At 50.9% G+C, this 15,561-nt stretch overlaps 1 protein-coding gene across 1 annotated transcript in view; it reads right to left on the bottom strand.

Annotated features, from left to right (window-relative positions):
- Positions 1-15,561, bottom strand: part of LOC122379222 — a 76,526-nt gene that overhangs the window by 2,441 nt on the left and 58,524 nt on the right. Inside the window, exons 11-19 of the mRNA XM_043361228.1 lie at positions 14,335-14,474; positions 9,825-9,986; positions 7,471-7,715; positions 6,806-7,030; positions 6,341-6,499; positions 5,055-5,212; positions 4,631-4,776; positions 1,251-1,433; positions 812-916 (exon numbers count right to left, since the gene is read on the bottom strand). Of these exons, the coding sequence (XP_043217163.1) occupies positions 812-916; positions 1,251-1,433; positions 4,631-4,776; positions 5,055-5,212; positions 6,341-6,499; positions 6,806-7,030; positions 7,471-7,715; positions 9,825-9,986; positions 14,335-14,474 (1,523 nt within the window). The remainder of the gene's footprint in view (positions 1-811; positions 917-1,250; positions 1,434-4,630; positions 4,777-5,054; positions 5,213-6,340; positions 6,500-6,805; positions 7,031-7,470; positions 7,716-9,824; positions 9,987-14,334; positions 14,475-15,561) is intronic.

Below are 15,561 nucleotides of genomic sequence, written 5' to 3'. Positions count from 1 at the left end.
GTGCATCCCGTGAACCCGGAGGATCACGGGGTCACGATGATAATTACACGTACTGGGATCAGAGTCACGGTGATATTACCGGCACAGTGGACCAGGGCCACGGTGGTTTTTTACCAAAGCTGGGATCAGGGTCATGGATCACGGATATTTTACCAGTCGATGCTGGGATCAGGGTAACTGTGAAATTACCCGGTGCTGGAATCAGGGTACCGGTATTATCCGTATTCGGGATCAGGGTCAGGGTCAGGGTGTCATTACCAGTTCTGAATCAGGCCAGAGGCCACGTATGTTACCAGTACCGACACCAGAGTCACGTTTCTAGTACTGGTGCTGTCGATCAGACTCGCTATTTTCAGGCCTGTTCTGGGAATCAGGCTGTGGCGCCATTGGTACGGGAAGACAGGTTTCTGCGGTATCTTTAGACAGTCGTGGGTGCTCTGATACCACCCGTGACATGCTGTCAAAGCGCCCGATCACCCACACCGTCCGGTGTCGTAGGAATTGGCAGAGTGCTGGCTGCACCGGGCCGCGAGGTTCACTATTCTTAGAGCTGGAACGGTACTGCCGCGGTGTCATCAGTTCGACCTCGTCCTACGGCCCCGTCAGTCTGACTCCTCCCCTTCTGTCACAGCGTACTCCGGTAGTCTGACCCAGCCCTATTGCCGCGGGTTGCTCAGTCTGTCCTGGTTCTTCTGACATGACCCTACCTAACCGTCAGTCTGGCCCAACCCCAGTGCCACGGCTCCTTCAGTCTTACCCAGCTACCATACCCCCAGCCTGCTCCATCAGTCTGACCGTCTGCCAATCTGACCTGAGCAGCGCGCGTCTCGATGAACGCCAGAATCATGTTGACCAGCTCGGAGGCGGACGTGTAGCGCCAGTAGTAGTTCTCCAGCGCTCCCAGCATGGCACACACCTGATGGGGACGGGGTACGAGTGTCAGTTAGCTCCGGGAGGGGTGTGGCAAGAGTTGTGACAGACGGGAGATCGCCACGTCTCAGTCATATCCCGGTGGGACGTGAATTGCCGACTTATGACCGTCAACCCGATAACCCGATTACCGTGTAACCCCTGATAGATAATTTTGGTAAAAGGCCAGACATTTGGAGGAAACATATAAATAAACAGAGTTATGTCAATAAATAGATAGCGTTTTCGCCCGTTACAACAGCATAGCTTGCCTGATGCCTCCCTCATCAGTCAGTCAGTCCCAACCTCTCCAGCCTCCACCGACCATCCCACCAACTCACCACCTGTACGCGGAGGAACTGTTTGGCGTGGTGGAAGCAGGCCTGCAGTAGCTCGGGCAGGTCGTAGTGTTCGGCGGCGCAGATCAGGCCCGGTACGTTGGTGCAGGTCAGCGGACACGAGCCGTGATGGAGGTAGTCGAGCAACACACCGAATGTATCCGCCTCGAACTCGATAATCATGAACTGAAACGTAATACGGGGGATTTAGAACTTGGTAGCAGCATTTGCGTATGACGTATGGCGTGATGTAAAGCATGGTATGTCGTCTGATGTGACGGCTGAAATGGGGTCGCTAACATCAGACATCTATTATGACGCTAGCGTGACGTAAGTGAAGTCAAGAAGAGAAGCGGCGCAAAAAAATGTGTTCTGCGAAAACTTGTCAATGAGAAGCCAAAGACCACCATCAGTATTGGATGGGCCCTTGATTCAAAGTAGACTATTCAGCGCGTGATGAGGCCTCTCCATCTTCGGGGAACTACTGTGATAAAAAGTTATTCGCGCGATACGAAGCCCTTTCATTGCAAATGCAGAGAATTACGGGTACGCGTAACACGCCGAATGGGGCTAAATGCATTAGCGCGTCCTGGGACAGCTTGTGCAAGCGTGCTCATCGGACGCGCTGGCGGGGCATGGAGTCCGCGGCCGTGGGTCGTGCGTACCTAACTCTGGAGCGGTTCTTAGATCACTTAGGCAGAGTTCTGGTCGCTGTGACATACTTCGCCGCAGTTTGTTGCCGCTCTTTCCTCGCTCTAACAGAGTTCTTGCTGTTCGTACAGTCGTGTACAGGTTGATGGTCCCCTACTCTTTATCCACCGGGTTCCTATGGCTCAGCATTGGCAGCAGCCGCCTGATACCGGTAGGCTGTGCCGCATGACCCGAGAGTGAAGCGGCACAGTCTACCCACGCTGTTTGACATCGGCTCGGGTCGCCGGGTGGAGCGCTTTGTAGACCAGCTGTCGCGTCAGACCAGCGCGGGGGAGGGGCTCGTCTCGGTGGTTGGCGTGGGCTGGCGAGTGGTGTGGGGCGTGTTGGTGGACCATGGGGGCTGGGCAGGTGTGTGTGGTCACTTGCTGCATTGCACATTTTGCGTCGCATTCGCATTTGCATTGCTTTCCTGTTTTTGCTAAGCACAATGCACGGAAGACCCAGCGAATATAATTTACTTGTGCATCGTGCAAAACGTGATTTGGCACGGTATCGAGGCAACCATAGGTCTTGTGCCACATATATGCATGATATCAGAGGCGGATCCAGCTCAGAGTTTTTTTTTGGGGGGGGGGGCAAACCATAAAATTTATCGATTCTTTCCATGCATCGTCCATAGGCGACGCGTAATGTTAAAATTATGCCGTTTGGGGGGCAAATGCCCATTTTGCCTCCCCCCCCCTGGATCCGCCACTGCATGATATTTAGGCAATACGCTTATGAAAATGGTAGATTGATCGGATTGATCCTGGATGTCAATTCGTATGCTAAATGTCGACATGTATTAAATGAACGAATGAATGAATCAATCAATCAATCGAAAATCGACATGTAGATATAAAACCGTATAAATGGCTCGCAACCACTAAAATCAAACCAGATCCTAACTCGGAAAAGTAACCGGAGCCCCGATGAGGCTCGAACCGGGACTCCACGTTGAAAGTTTTGCCAATGATCCATCATCATTCCACCAAGCTAGAGCGACCGGCACCCGAAACCACAAAAACATTCATTGACTTTGCTGCCGACCTCCCGGCCCCGCCGCCCGCCCGGCCAGACTTTGCCCCGGCCGTGGCCACCATCCGGTGTAGCTCAGCGTAGGAGTGCTAGACTGTCAAACTGACCGGTAGTGAGAGGCCCGGTTCGAGACGCTTCGCGTGCTGGATGTTTATTTCTGTGTCCGAGGCTATGCGATTAGTCCACTTTTCAGAAAGATTATTTGGTGACAGGTCTGTTTTCTTTCTTTGCTGCAATTCATGAGGAGACCGTATGGACCCTTACCTGTCCTTCCGCACCCCACTTGGGAGATGGGTGTTTGAACCCCCCTGGGTTTTGTGAATATCTCTAAAGCGAATTTTTGGAGGGTGGATTACGATCGGTTCTACGCGACAAGTGACCACTCACACCCAGCCCCAGGTCCGCTCACTCCCTCCCCACATCACCCCCGCCCCACACCACATTCCAGCCCGCCTCATCCACCGAGCCGAGCCAAATAGACAGGCCTGACCCTTACCCCCCCCCCCCCCCTCCCCCAGCCGGTGTAACGCAGCGTCCGGTCAAATCGCTCTACCAGGCGACCCGAGCCGGTGTCATACAGTGTGGGTAGGCTGTGCCGCTTCACTCTCGGGTCATGCGGCACAGCCTACCGGTACCAGGCGGCTGCTGCCAATGCTGAGCCATAGGAACCCGGTGGATAAAGAGTAGGGGACCATCAACCTGTACACGACTGTACCTCGCTCTGCCAGAGTTTGTAGTCCTCTGGCACAGTATGTTTTGGCTCTTACCTCGCTCTGTCAGAGTGTGTTGCCCTTCTCACCTCGCCCTGAGTTTGTTTTAGCTCTAACCTGGTTCTGGCAGACTTCGTTGCAGTTCTCAACCCGCTCTGAAAATTAGTTACCTTTCTTACCTCGCTCTGGCAGAGCTAGTTTTGGCTCTCACCTCGCCCTGGCAGTTTGGATCGCTCTGGCACAATTTGTTGTCGTTCTCGACTCTCGCTGACGGAGTTTGGAACGGTTCTTACCTCGCTCAGGTAGAGTTCGTTGCCGTTCCCACCTCGCTCTGGCAGCTGTTCTCACCTCCGTTCGAGTTCAGGGAGCGTCCGGGACTTTGGAGCCGTTCTTACCTCGCCCTGACAGAGTCTGGAGTGGTCCGTCAGAGTTTGGATCGGTTCTCACATCGCTCTGGCAGAGTTTGGAGCGGTCCGACAGAGTTTGGAGCCGTTCTTACCTCGCTCTAGCAGAGTTTGGATCGCTCTGGCACAGTTTGAAGTGGTTCTTATCTCTCTCTGACGGAGTTCGTTGCCGTTCTTACCTCGCTCTAGCAGTTTGGAGCGGTCCGGCAGAGTTTGGAGCCGTTCTTACTTCGCTCTGGCAGAGTTTGGAGCGTCTCTCACCTCGCTCTGGCACAGTTTGGAGCGGTCCGGCAGAGTTTGGATCGGTTCTTACTTCTTACCTCGCTCTGGCAGAGTCTGGAGCGGTCTGGCACAGTTTATAATCGTTCTCACCTCTATCTGACGGAGTTTGGAGCGGTCTCTTACCTGGCTCTGGCAGAGTTTGGAGCGGTCCGGCAGAGTTTGGGTTCCGTAGTCGCTCTGGCAGAGTTTGGAGCGGTTCTTACCTCGCTCTGGCAGTTGCAGAGTTTAGTAATCTAACAGAGTTTGGTACCGTTCTTACCTCGCTCTGGCAGAGTTTGGAGCGGTCCACCTTCTGTTCGTCAGCGCAGACGGACAGTCGCGGTACGGCCAGCTGGTGTTGCGGCTGCTGCTGCGTCGGCGGCGCGCAGAGGTGGCCGCCGCCCGGCCGGTCCACCTTGGTCTTATCTGTCGGTACGAGGCAGGTGTTGTCAGAGGTCTCTAATGGCACCGTGAACCGCGCAGAAATGGACCTCCTCCAATGTCCGGGTCATTTGCGAATGTTTGAAGCACGGGTATAAACCTTCCTAATGCTAAACCTTTTTCATACATGTCTCAAAAAAATGTTTAATTTGACCTAACTACTCCAACTTAATACTTATCCGATTAATCCTGTAATTTGACCTAACTACTCCAACATAGTACTTATCCGATTGATCCTGGCTAATGATTACCGATCCACCGACCTGAGCAGTCCTGGTTGCTGGCCCACTTCTTCCTGTCGTCGACAGACAGGCGGCCGGCGTCGGGCGGCTTCTTGCTGGTGCGTCCCCACCCGGCGGTGATGCTGCCCAGCCGGTTGAACGCCCGGATCACCATCGGGGAGTTCGGCACGCTCTTGGGCCTGCCGCAAATAGAAACACAAAACGTCCCGGCGTGAAATACAGCAGAGTACAAAGGCAGGATTAAAAAAAACCGACCTACCGGACCATTCATCGCCCTAACCACTAGCAGGTAAACGCATTATCGAGAGTGGAATTACTAAAGTAGGCCGATCGGGACATGATTTGGAAGGAAAATATCAATCATTTAACATCGGGCTCGGATAGTCTTTAAAACAAAAGTCCTGTGAGTGATGCCCGTGTATGTACTTCACCTGAGGACACTTCAGAATGATGGACCAGCATGTAATGTAACACAACCCGACAGCAAGAAGCAAATGCCATCTCTTCATATCAGTGATTGCTGTTCGGTGAAGCGCTTATTAAATAAGTCATCAGATGAGGTCCAGTGCAAGCGCAAAACAAGCTACACTTTGGGCATTAGTGCCTTCACAAGCTCCTTACAAAGCTGAGACGAGAGTATTAAGTTCAGCTGGCCAATAACACCGGTAATCTGACATGATTTTAGTTCGCTGCATTGTATTTCTTCAGTAACTACAAATTAGAGATAACGTCATGTTAGCCTGCTGATAGGAGATCTCCGGAATAAATTACCCGCCCTAATGAAAATCCTCAGAGTTTCAGACTGCTTTCTGATAAGAAATACATGAAAAAATCACCATGTAAGGTAGGTGCACGCCTTCTGGGCCTTCTGGATTCATCTTAGCACAATTTAGTGAGTCCGAAGAAGCTAAATTGCCTAGTCCGTCGCTAGTCACAGTGATATACACTGATTCAGTCTTGTGGGAAACAAAATGCGGTTACGGACGACATCAGCTAACACAAGATAAATTCTGATAAATGATATGCTTGCCGCTTGGTATGACTCAGTTTTCCACGGCAAATAAGTATACCGCAGATGCATTACCACGGTGATATTAGTTTTCCGAACGTCGTCTGAGCCGGATGGGGACGGGAAAATCACCAAGTGCCTTGCTGCAATACGTGGAAAGACAAAATCTCGTTTCTACATCCCACCGATCCCACCTACACCCTTCCACTATGTATAACACAACATGGAGAAGATACAGCACACAGCACCTCTGAACAGACTTGACAACCCGTCACATGACCCATCACAAGGCACCCACCTTGGCGACTCAATGTCGGGCACCTGCAGGAAATTGGAGCTTTTCGGCTTGTGTGAGGGGCTGTGTAGGGTGGGCACTGCGCGCGCCAGGATGTCTGCCACGGACACCTGTGGCGAGCCGAAGCCGGTGCTGAAGCCGTACAGCATCTCCTGGAACACCCTGACGCGGGGAGGGCCGGGACGGCGCGGACTGTCAGCGGGGAAAGGCGGGCCAGTAGCACCGCAGGCAGACACACGAAACGGACATGACCGTGTGCTAAAGGATAAAAAGCAGTGGCAGGGTTCGAGACAAATTGATTTGGGAATCAAAGCTCTGCCGCTCCAACAATGAGTCCTGGAGCAAAATAATGTAGAAAAAAACTGATCCACTATAATACCGATACTCTGCCAGTAAGCTGTGTTATGAAAACAAGATAGCCTATTTCAATGTATAGTATAGGCATAGTCGTCTGTAGCTGCCGCCCACCTGCTCCTGACTCCCAAGATGGCCCGAACGCCGTGCATCCGCGTCTTCTGTTTGCCCTGGCCGACGAGGAAGGTGACGTCGTACAGGACGTTGCCCTCCTCGGGGTTGTGGAAGGCCTTGGTGAAGTCCTTAGCCAGCTGGTCGTAGCCCTCGAACAGGTCACGGACCGAGTCCAGCAGAGGTGAGGACGGCCGCATGTGGCCGATGGGTCGCCACGAGCCGCGTCTGGGGCACACATGACGTCAGAGGTCCGAGTCACGATCCACGAACATCGACGTCAAACATGTTGACCGTGTATGGAATAGCATGGAAAAGGAATAGTGAAAAGGGCGTCTGTTACATGACGTCATCGCTTAAAGCATGCTTAGATGTTTTGGTGGCAATTGCGTGCATATTTGCCTCCATCTAACGACATGACCAATTCATTCAAAAGGTGATATGTGTCTAGGTATACCTATTAGGTATTTCAATATTGTACTATCAATCCTAAATAAGATGAATGGGCAAACTTGGGTTTGTAACCAAGCTTAGATATGGATACGAAAAAAACTTGGCTCTTGTGACATCAATGGCTGTACCTATTGTATTGACCATCACCGGCACTCCACAAACACTAGTGGCTTTTCCGCGCCGTAAGTCAAGATACCTAGTACCTACGTAATTACCTGTACGGTTTGGGGATCTGTCCCGTCTCGGCGTGGTTCTGCACGTTCGTCACTATGTCCTCCAGCATCTGACTGCGGGTCCGCTCCTGCATGCGCGCGAACTTGGGTGCCGAGTAGCTGGCCCGCTCGCCGTTGACGATTTTCGTGCAGATCCACTCTCTGAAGAGCGCGCCCTTCTCGAAGGTGGACTGTTCCCAGAGGTAGGGCTTGTAGGCGCCCACCTCGTCCCTGGACACCACAGACACCTGTCGGAGGAAGAGGCGAGTCACATACCGCGGGTGGCGACATATCCACGGCTTTTATACGGTTCTCGCAGGTCCGTCGTATTCCGTTGTTATTTTCAGAAAGGCATATTTATTTGTTTCGCGCTATAGGATTGGTGATAGACTTTGCTGAACAGAAAGTGACGGGAAGAGCAATTTCCTGTCACTCCTCCAGCCTGCTTCCTGGAGGGTGACAGGTGCCTGGTGACATTTCTTGACTTAGCTCGCCTCCCGGGGCCATATAGTAAAACGTAGCAATAAGCGGCAATTGGCAACCTACACCTAGGTTTAAACATTTTTCAAAACCGTTCTGGACGGAAAGTACTCCAGGTTTTTTTGTGGGAGGGGAGGGAGGTTCAAATGCAAGTTAAAAGGTCGGACAACTAGAGGTCGTTGCATAAATATTTCCAAGTAATAGCTGCGTCATTGGCTGCTGGAAGTATTGATTTACCGGCTACGTACCTACTTCATTTGATTGATAGCTGATTGGCTCCGAACATTACAAAGCCTGTGTAATTCTCCACACACTGTGGAGCTGCCTTGAAATGGTGTGTTTAATTACAGCCATTGAGCCATTACGCCGAACGAGGTGAACTAGAGCGGCACCTCTGTCCTCTCGCCGGTCCAATGACCTGCTCCATCTATCAGGTAGATCGCTTTTCATGCTTCATAGGAGCCGATCCCTGACATACACAGTGCGCGATAACGACTTTGTGGTGGGAAGTTAGGTGTAATTGTTCAAATATAATATTAATATGGTGCTAACTCTTATCCTTGTTGCCAACTGTTTTAGTGCCATGTTGGTAAGCAGTGTTTGGTTTTATTTAGTAGCCTAACGTAACTAAAAAGTACCTAACCCACTTATGTGGAAACCCTCTGTCTTCCAACAGCCTGCACAGTGCACGCACAGTGCAGTCTGCATATACATAAAAGCGCTGTTTTAGACTCTATAAAGGACTTACCTATATGAGTATGGTCAGTCGGTCAGTCATGTGCTGTTGCTAAAGTGGCGCATTAATCATGGAAAGCACGGCACCGACTTGTGAAGCCTAATAAAATCACGTCCTTGACACATTTAGACATAAGTTATATGTCACACATGAAAACTAAGATAAGTTATTAATACGAGTGTCTTTCGCTGAGGGACTTCATTAGCTCAGATATTCTCAGCCAACGTGAAGAACGCCGCGTGGCTATAATGCTTCTGGCCTTTATGCTCTGAGCGAGTTTGGTATGTGCCAGGCAGCGTATGCTGTCAGGATGTGACGAAATTACTCCCCTGACAGGCGCACAACTGCGTCATACTTGGCATGGCTTGTCCGTCCAGAATAGAAAATAGACTTCAGCGCAAAATCGTTGACACATTGTCAGTTGTCACACTGTTATCACACTATTAATGTTAGAATCGAAGCAATTGTTTTTAGTAACTATGTATGCAAGTACCTAGGTAAACCAAGCTGTCAGCAGCATCGCTGCCTGCAGGATTAATTACGAGAAAGGAGTGCTTACGTATCTTCTTCGAGATATAAATAAGAGCTTAAAATAGGTATACCTGTCCTCTACAGGACAAGAGCTTAGGCCGGCAGCCCTAAGAATGGCAACGACTGAAGCTTTCAGAAAAGGCGGCTCGACGAGAGCACCTCGCCCCTCGGCCAAACTTCACGAAGCCGATGAGCGATCCAGTGGGCGTCGCATGCTCGTAACACAACCGAATAGCCAGTATATAGCCATGATGAAACGTGCTGCGGACGCGGTTAATATACGCAAACTCGGCGGGACGTCGTGAAATAAAGCCCAAATGAACAAAGTTGTGCTCAATACTGAGCCTTCAAAACCCCATTTGAGGGCGCCTGGAGGGCTATATAAAGGAAAATAGTTTAAATAATCATGGGAGACGCATAGCTGCCGACCGTAAAAATAATGGTGCTATGATTATAGTCATGTTTCGCATACATAAAAGGCGTACCGAAAACGTCTGTGGGCTTTATCCGACGGAAATAATTTCTTCTGGGAATAAAAAAAAATAATGAAACATTTATAACCTTTATAACTGCCATTACCGGCAAAAAGCTAATGAAACCAAAGACTCACCTCATATCTGGTGGGCTTGAACTTGATTTTCGGGCTGGTCCGGACCACGATAAACGTGTGCAGGAAGTGCGATTTGATGCAGGCGGGAGAGAAGCTCGTGTTGTCCGCCTCCAGAAACACCACACACACAATGTCGTTGCCAATGTGTCGCTTCCTTTGTAGCTGTGAATTAGGACACACAACAGATAACTTAGTTAAATAAGCTGCACTAGCGCACACTATGCTAATCAGATGTATTACAAAGGGAAGTATGCATAAAAAAATAACGATGTCCCCATCCACAAACACCCCAGTAAGCATGCCGACGTCGGCCCGACGTCGGTTCAACCTCGGCCCGACATCGGCTGGACGTCGGGTATGCCCGTATGTTCCGACGTCCAGCCGAAGTCCAGCCGACGTCGAGCCGACGTCGGGCCGAGGTCGTTTGCCGAGGTTGACGAGATCGTTTGTCGTTGGACCGACGGGGCCGACGTCGGCATGTTTATTGGGACAACGCGCCAAAAATATCAACCGGCGGCGGGATTCGAGCCCCCCAGTTGCCGACGTCGGCATGTTTATTGGGACAACACGCCAAAAGCATCAGCCGGCGATGGGATTCGAACCACGTGTCATTTGAACGCGAGGTTAGTGCGCTAACCACTACACCACACAGCCAGATAACAAAGTAAGTTTGTTTTGTTGGGCTATGCCCTTTCGGTCTGACAAGACCATTTCAGAGCCGGAAGGATGATAGGATGGAGACATTGGTCTTCTTGGCGAGCACCCTGGGTCCAGTTCATATAGAGTCCCTGGTCCCATTGCTGTTACGTGACACTTATTGGAAAGGGCGACCCCATAATGGATTCATATAGCCACTCTTACACACCTGCACCAACGTTTCCCAAAGCGTCCCTTTGATAAGTGGCACTTTGGCAAAGTGACACTTGCCGACTGGCCTTCCGCCTTTCTATATGAACTGGGCCCGGCCCTGGCGAGTTGCCGGGGCTGAGCCTGACCAAAGGATAGGCCGAGCAGCCCCCAAGCACTCACCGCACCCGGCTACGGGCGAGCTCGGCTCACGGGCAATCCCAAATGGGATTAAGTTTCCCGTCCAGTCCGGATCAGGGCCCAGGGGGTTGCGGCGTGGAGGAAAATTTGAGTTTCCTGAGGATATTTTGAATACAGAAGCTCTTTATGAAACATGAAACATGTATTTTATATTATTTTAACGGTCAAAACAGCGGCCGATGTCGGTCCGACGTCGCCCCGACGTCGGCTGGACCTCAGCAATTGATCTCGGTCCGACGTCGGCCCGACGTCGGCTGGACCTCGGCTGGACGTCGGTACATGCGGGCATATCCGCCATCCAGCCGACGTCGTGCCGAGGACCGACGTCGGGCCGACGTCGGCATGTTTACTGGGTCCCAGCAAAATGCAGTATTGAATGAATCAGAGTTAAAGTCTAATTCGGTTATGTGTCAGCCTAGTAGGTGTACTGCGGTGATGGCCGAACAACCGTGGAGAGGTACCTAATTGTAACTTTTCGAAGCTAAACGTCCACGACAATACTCCCTGGTTAGACGCGGAATGCCAGCGACGCTCATTTCAGGAAGTGACAGGTCACATTTGAATAAACATGGAATACCAGGTACCATGTCCATGAATGCAAAACATATATCCATGTATGATGTATCTGCATGTATCCATGTCCAAAAGCAAAACAGCTTGAAATGCACATCATCCTGCAGTACCGTCACCGTGCAAGGCAAAGATCGGTCATCTCCCTTTGTCTGTGAAACATAAATTGGACTCGGCGTGGCGCCTCTCTCCTGTCCCGTGCAACAAGTGTGCGTATTTCGTGCAGGATGACGACGAACATCTGATCCCGTCGTTCGCACGCGGATGCAGTCTGCCTTTGGAGAAAACATATGCCTACATACATAGTAGATAGTATCCTACATACCTACATGTCAAAACATGACAACACATAAAATGCTATTATACCCGATCTGGATAGAAGATACCTATTTCTTTTGTACTGTGCTGAGTGTGCAGTGGGTGACTATTCAATCGGCAAGAAACAAGCACAATATTTCGCGTTGATATGGTTTTGGCCATCACCTGTTTGTGTGTAAACGAGAAAAGAGGCGTCGCTAACGTTCTGTGAAGTTCCCGAGGCCAACGATAACGGGCTGTCTCCATAGCGAGCGGACGCACAACAGAGCGACGCATCCGATGTAATGCTCACCGAGATTGAGGAAACATCGATACGCACTGGCCAGTACTTATTCAGAAATCCTACAGCGTGAAGGGTCAATTAGATGTCAATTCTACTCAGGACACCGCAGAGACGCAAAAGCGCTTAAAGGTTATCTGTAATCTAAATTTATAAACAATAAGCTACAGGAAGTAGAAGTCAGACATTCAGGCCTAAACAGCGTTTTGTCTCATGACTCACATGACTTCCTTATCGAATCGCTTTGCCTCTCTGCTTTGTTACATGATTCATATGGAGGCAGAGCGCTAGGCACGAGGCAGCCCACGGACGATGTAGATGGGAGACCGCCTCGTGTTGTGTGCATCGACCCGACAGGTGCTCGAAGGTCCGGCTTCCTACTACGCCGCGGTCACTGAGGCCACTGACGGCTGAGCAGGGAGAGTTCCGTCCGTTTCCGGCGTACCGTTAAATGAATGGCCCTTCCATGGGAAAAGTAAATTTGTGTCTTTATCTTAGGTCAATGTCAGGTCAGATTCCAAGAAAGCTGAAGGGTGAGGTGGTGATCGGTGCCTATTTCGACTCATAAACTCGATGGACAGCCCAGTGAAGAGGAGCACCACCGACGCGAAGGGCTCCAACATCCCGTCTCCCTGCGCCTTTGCCAGTTGCAGCGGCCGTCGTTGCGCCCGTCCCGTTCGTAAAGCCTCTCGAGCCACGCCTCTCCCGTTAGCGGGCCGTGACCGAACTGTTGCACCAAGCGACCGTCATCGTCCTAACTGAGTTTGGTCTGTGGGACGGCGATTGGACGGGTCGACCGGCCTCTGAGGGGCTGATTAGTGCCAACTGTCGGCGCTGACTGGACGGGCCGGGGCTGCCGGGGAGGGAGGGGGCTGACTGGGCGCGCCAGCCCGTCGGACGAACCGACACAACTCTGTCAGAGGCTCAGACGGGCCGACACAGCAGCACTGGGGCCGCGCAGTTATAACAGCGGCGCAGTTGCGACAGCGGCGCAGTTAGCACCAGAGGGAACCAGACTGAGGCGGCGCCGTCTCTAGGATCAATCTCAGACGGTAAGGAGATGACTGATAGTTGACTGACAACTCAGTCTGCCGGACTTATCAGCCTGATGAAGTAGCACCGCAAGCTGCTCGGACTGCACTTGAACTACCTATGTCGGTTGACCATTGAGCATTGAGCAAGTCAGTCAACCCTGGTCTCAATCCAATCGACGTGTGCGACCCGGCGTACCCTGGTCATCCCTCTGCGACCACAACCAGCCCCGGTCGTCCCTCCGCGACCGCGACTGACCCTGGTGGGCGGCGTCATCATCGAATGGCCTCCCGGGCTGGCGCCCGCCTGTGGGCGTCCGGCTCTGATTTCCTCCGGGTGTCTCGTGTCCCGGTGGCATCAGAGACGGGTGCATCAGCCTCACCGCTCCCCCGGGAACGGCGAGTCCGGGCCGATACACCTCGATACTCTGCGGTATGACGCGTAACTATACCGCGCTATCGAGTTATTCCGAAGAAACGTTTATCACGACGCTGCTCTGAAGCCACGGATAAGTTAAGTCTGGGTGAATAAAACAGATGTGCTGTGCCTTGCGACGCTCTTTTGGTAAATACATCGCTCTTGGTGCGACGCAGCATCCATTTGTTTTCTGAGAAATATCATAACCAAGCCACAACATCCGTCTTTTACGAACATAGTGCAATATGTGTCGACCGTGACATTTCTGCCTTGAAGCGGCCATAATCCACTTCTACGTCCCAGTTTAATGGACTTCGTTGAATGTCGAGACTAGCATGTCACTTGGTAAAAAGGAAATATCAGCCCTAAGGTATATATGAGCGTCTCAGACTCTCACATCATCTCCGGGACTGGAATCAGTCGGCTGTACTTCTTAGAAATGGAGACAAATGCAACAAAAAATAACTTTTTGCCACGGTTCCTGCATGTCCATTGTGCAGGCAGCAGGTGTTGTTGTTGTTGTTGTTGTTTTGTCAAATCGTCACAAATGAGACGCATAGTACCTACCGTTCACGATGCTCAACAATTTTTTTTTTTTTGCAAGACTATTGAAGTAACGGCAAGGACATCAAATACATCCCTCAGATTAACCACAAAAAAAAACTAAACGGTGTATGAACGGATGCGAGCATGTATGTAATTGGGTGGTGACTGATGGGTGGGCTACTCGAGAATGAATTTAAGAAGTAAATGAATCAATAAAATATTAACATGCACCAGTAAACACAAACCTTTACCTACACAAAATAAAATCTACATAGACGATGTTGATTGTGACCGGCTCACCTTCTGCGCGTCGTGTTCCTCGTACGGCAGCAGCGTGGAGACGTGGAACATTATTTCGATGCCTCTCCAGTGCGTGTAGACGGAGGTCAATCCGGTGAGGTCGTGCACCGTGTCCAGACCTCCCTTGTATTTATCAAACCCTGAAATAAAACATCGGCTAACTGGCACGGCATAAGCCCCTCTCCCATTTTCGGCCACTATCAAAGAGGTGGCCATAACAATCTGAATATTCTGAGTAGGTTCGTACGTCTTGAATCACTAAACGATATCTGATAACTTGCATCGATTCATCTGTTATTGGACTTAAAGGCTGATCCAATGCTTCATACCTATCAATATACTATATGGGATAAAGCGTTCACATAGCTGAAAACATTTTCCTACCCCGTACTGTATTATATGACGGAAGGAACAAGACTCATGGGGCGATTCGTTATTATATCGATTAAATCGAACGAGGGTTCAGTATCATCACTCCCCGAGGGCTACCTTCGTTGTCTTCTTTGATATCGAAAGCCTAATAATGGGTTCCCTGGTCGCATATTAATGCTCCACTCTCTCTCATTGAGCACGTCTTTCAGAATACGGCTTCCAGCGCCAAGCAAATACATAAATCCGGCAGTCATTTTGAGCCGCAGCGCAATATTAGTTTATTGCTGCCGCTTCTTTCATTCTCGCATGCCAAGGCTCTCAGAGTCCATTCAAGATGGCGGCCGTTGCGTCGCGCGCGATCCACGTGCTCTGCAGTCGACTCTATCGTCGACGTGCGGTTTTATCGCGAGTGCCAGGCGCCTATCTGGCGCAGTGTGTCTGTCGGCCGCTCCCGCTCACCTAATGATGAGCGAGCGGCGCGCGGTCGGTCGCCGGCTCCGCCGACCCGGACAGACTGACTCCCGGGAGCTCCGACCGCACAGAACCGCACTGATAACGGCCCTAAACGCTGAACGAAGGCATGGTCCCGCCCATTGTTTTGCTGAGACTGCAAAAGTCTGAAGCGATATTTAATTGCTGAATTGAACCAAATTGGACAGTAGCCAAATGAAATCAAGTGATGGGACCGTTTTATTTTAGCTTTCAGCATATGAGCCCTAAATCGTGAATGATCCATTCAAAGGGAGTTTTTTTGTCTGCCTTGTCTAATCAGCCCTGCTGAGCTCTAAGCTCCTCAGAGGATATCAATCAGCACCGACACCAAGTATCTAATACATTGAAGGACCAATTGACAGG

This window comes from Amphibalanus amphitrite, unplaced genomic scaffold, assembly GCF_019059575.1.
Source record: "Amphibalanus amphitrite isolate SeventyFive unplaced genomic scaffold, NRLGWU_Aamphi_draft 000073F_arrow, whole genome shotgun sequence".
NCBI classification, from domain to species: Eukaryota; Metazoa; Arthropoda; class Thecostraca; order Balanomorpha; family Balanidae; genus Amphibalanus; species Amphibalanus amphitrite.
The sequence above is the reverse complement of the archived record's forward strand: the minus strand, read 5'-3'. Positions and strand labels throughout refer to the sequence as shown.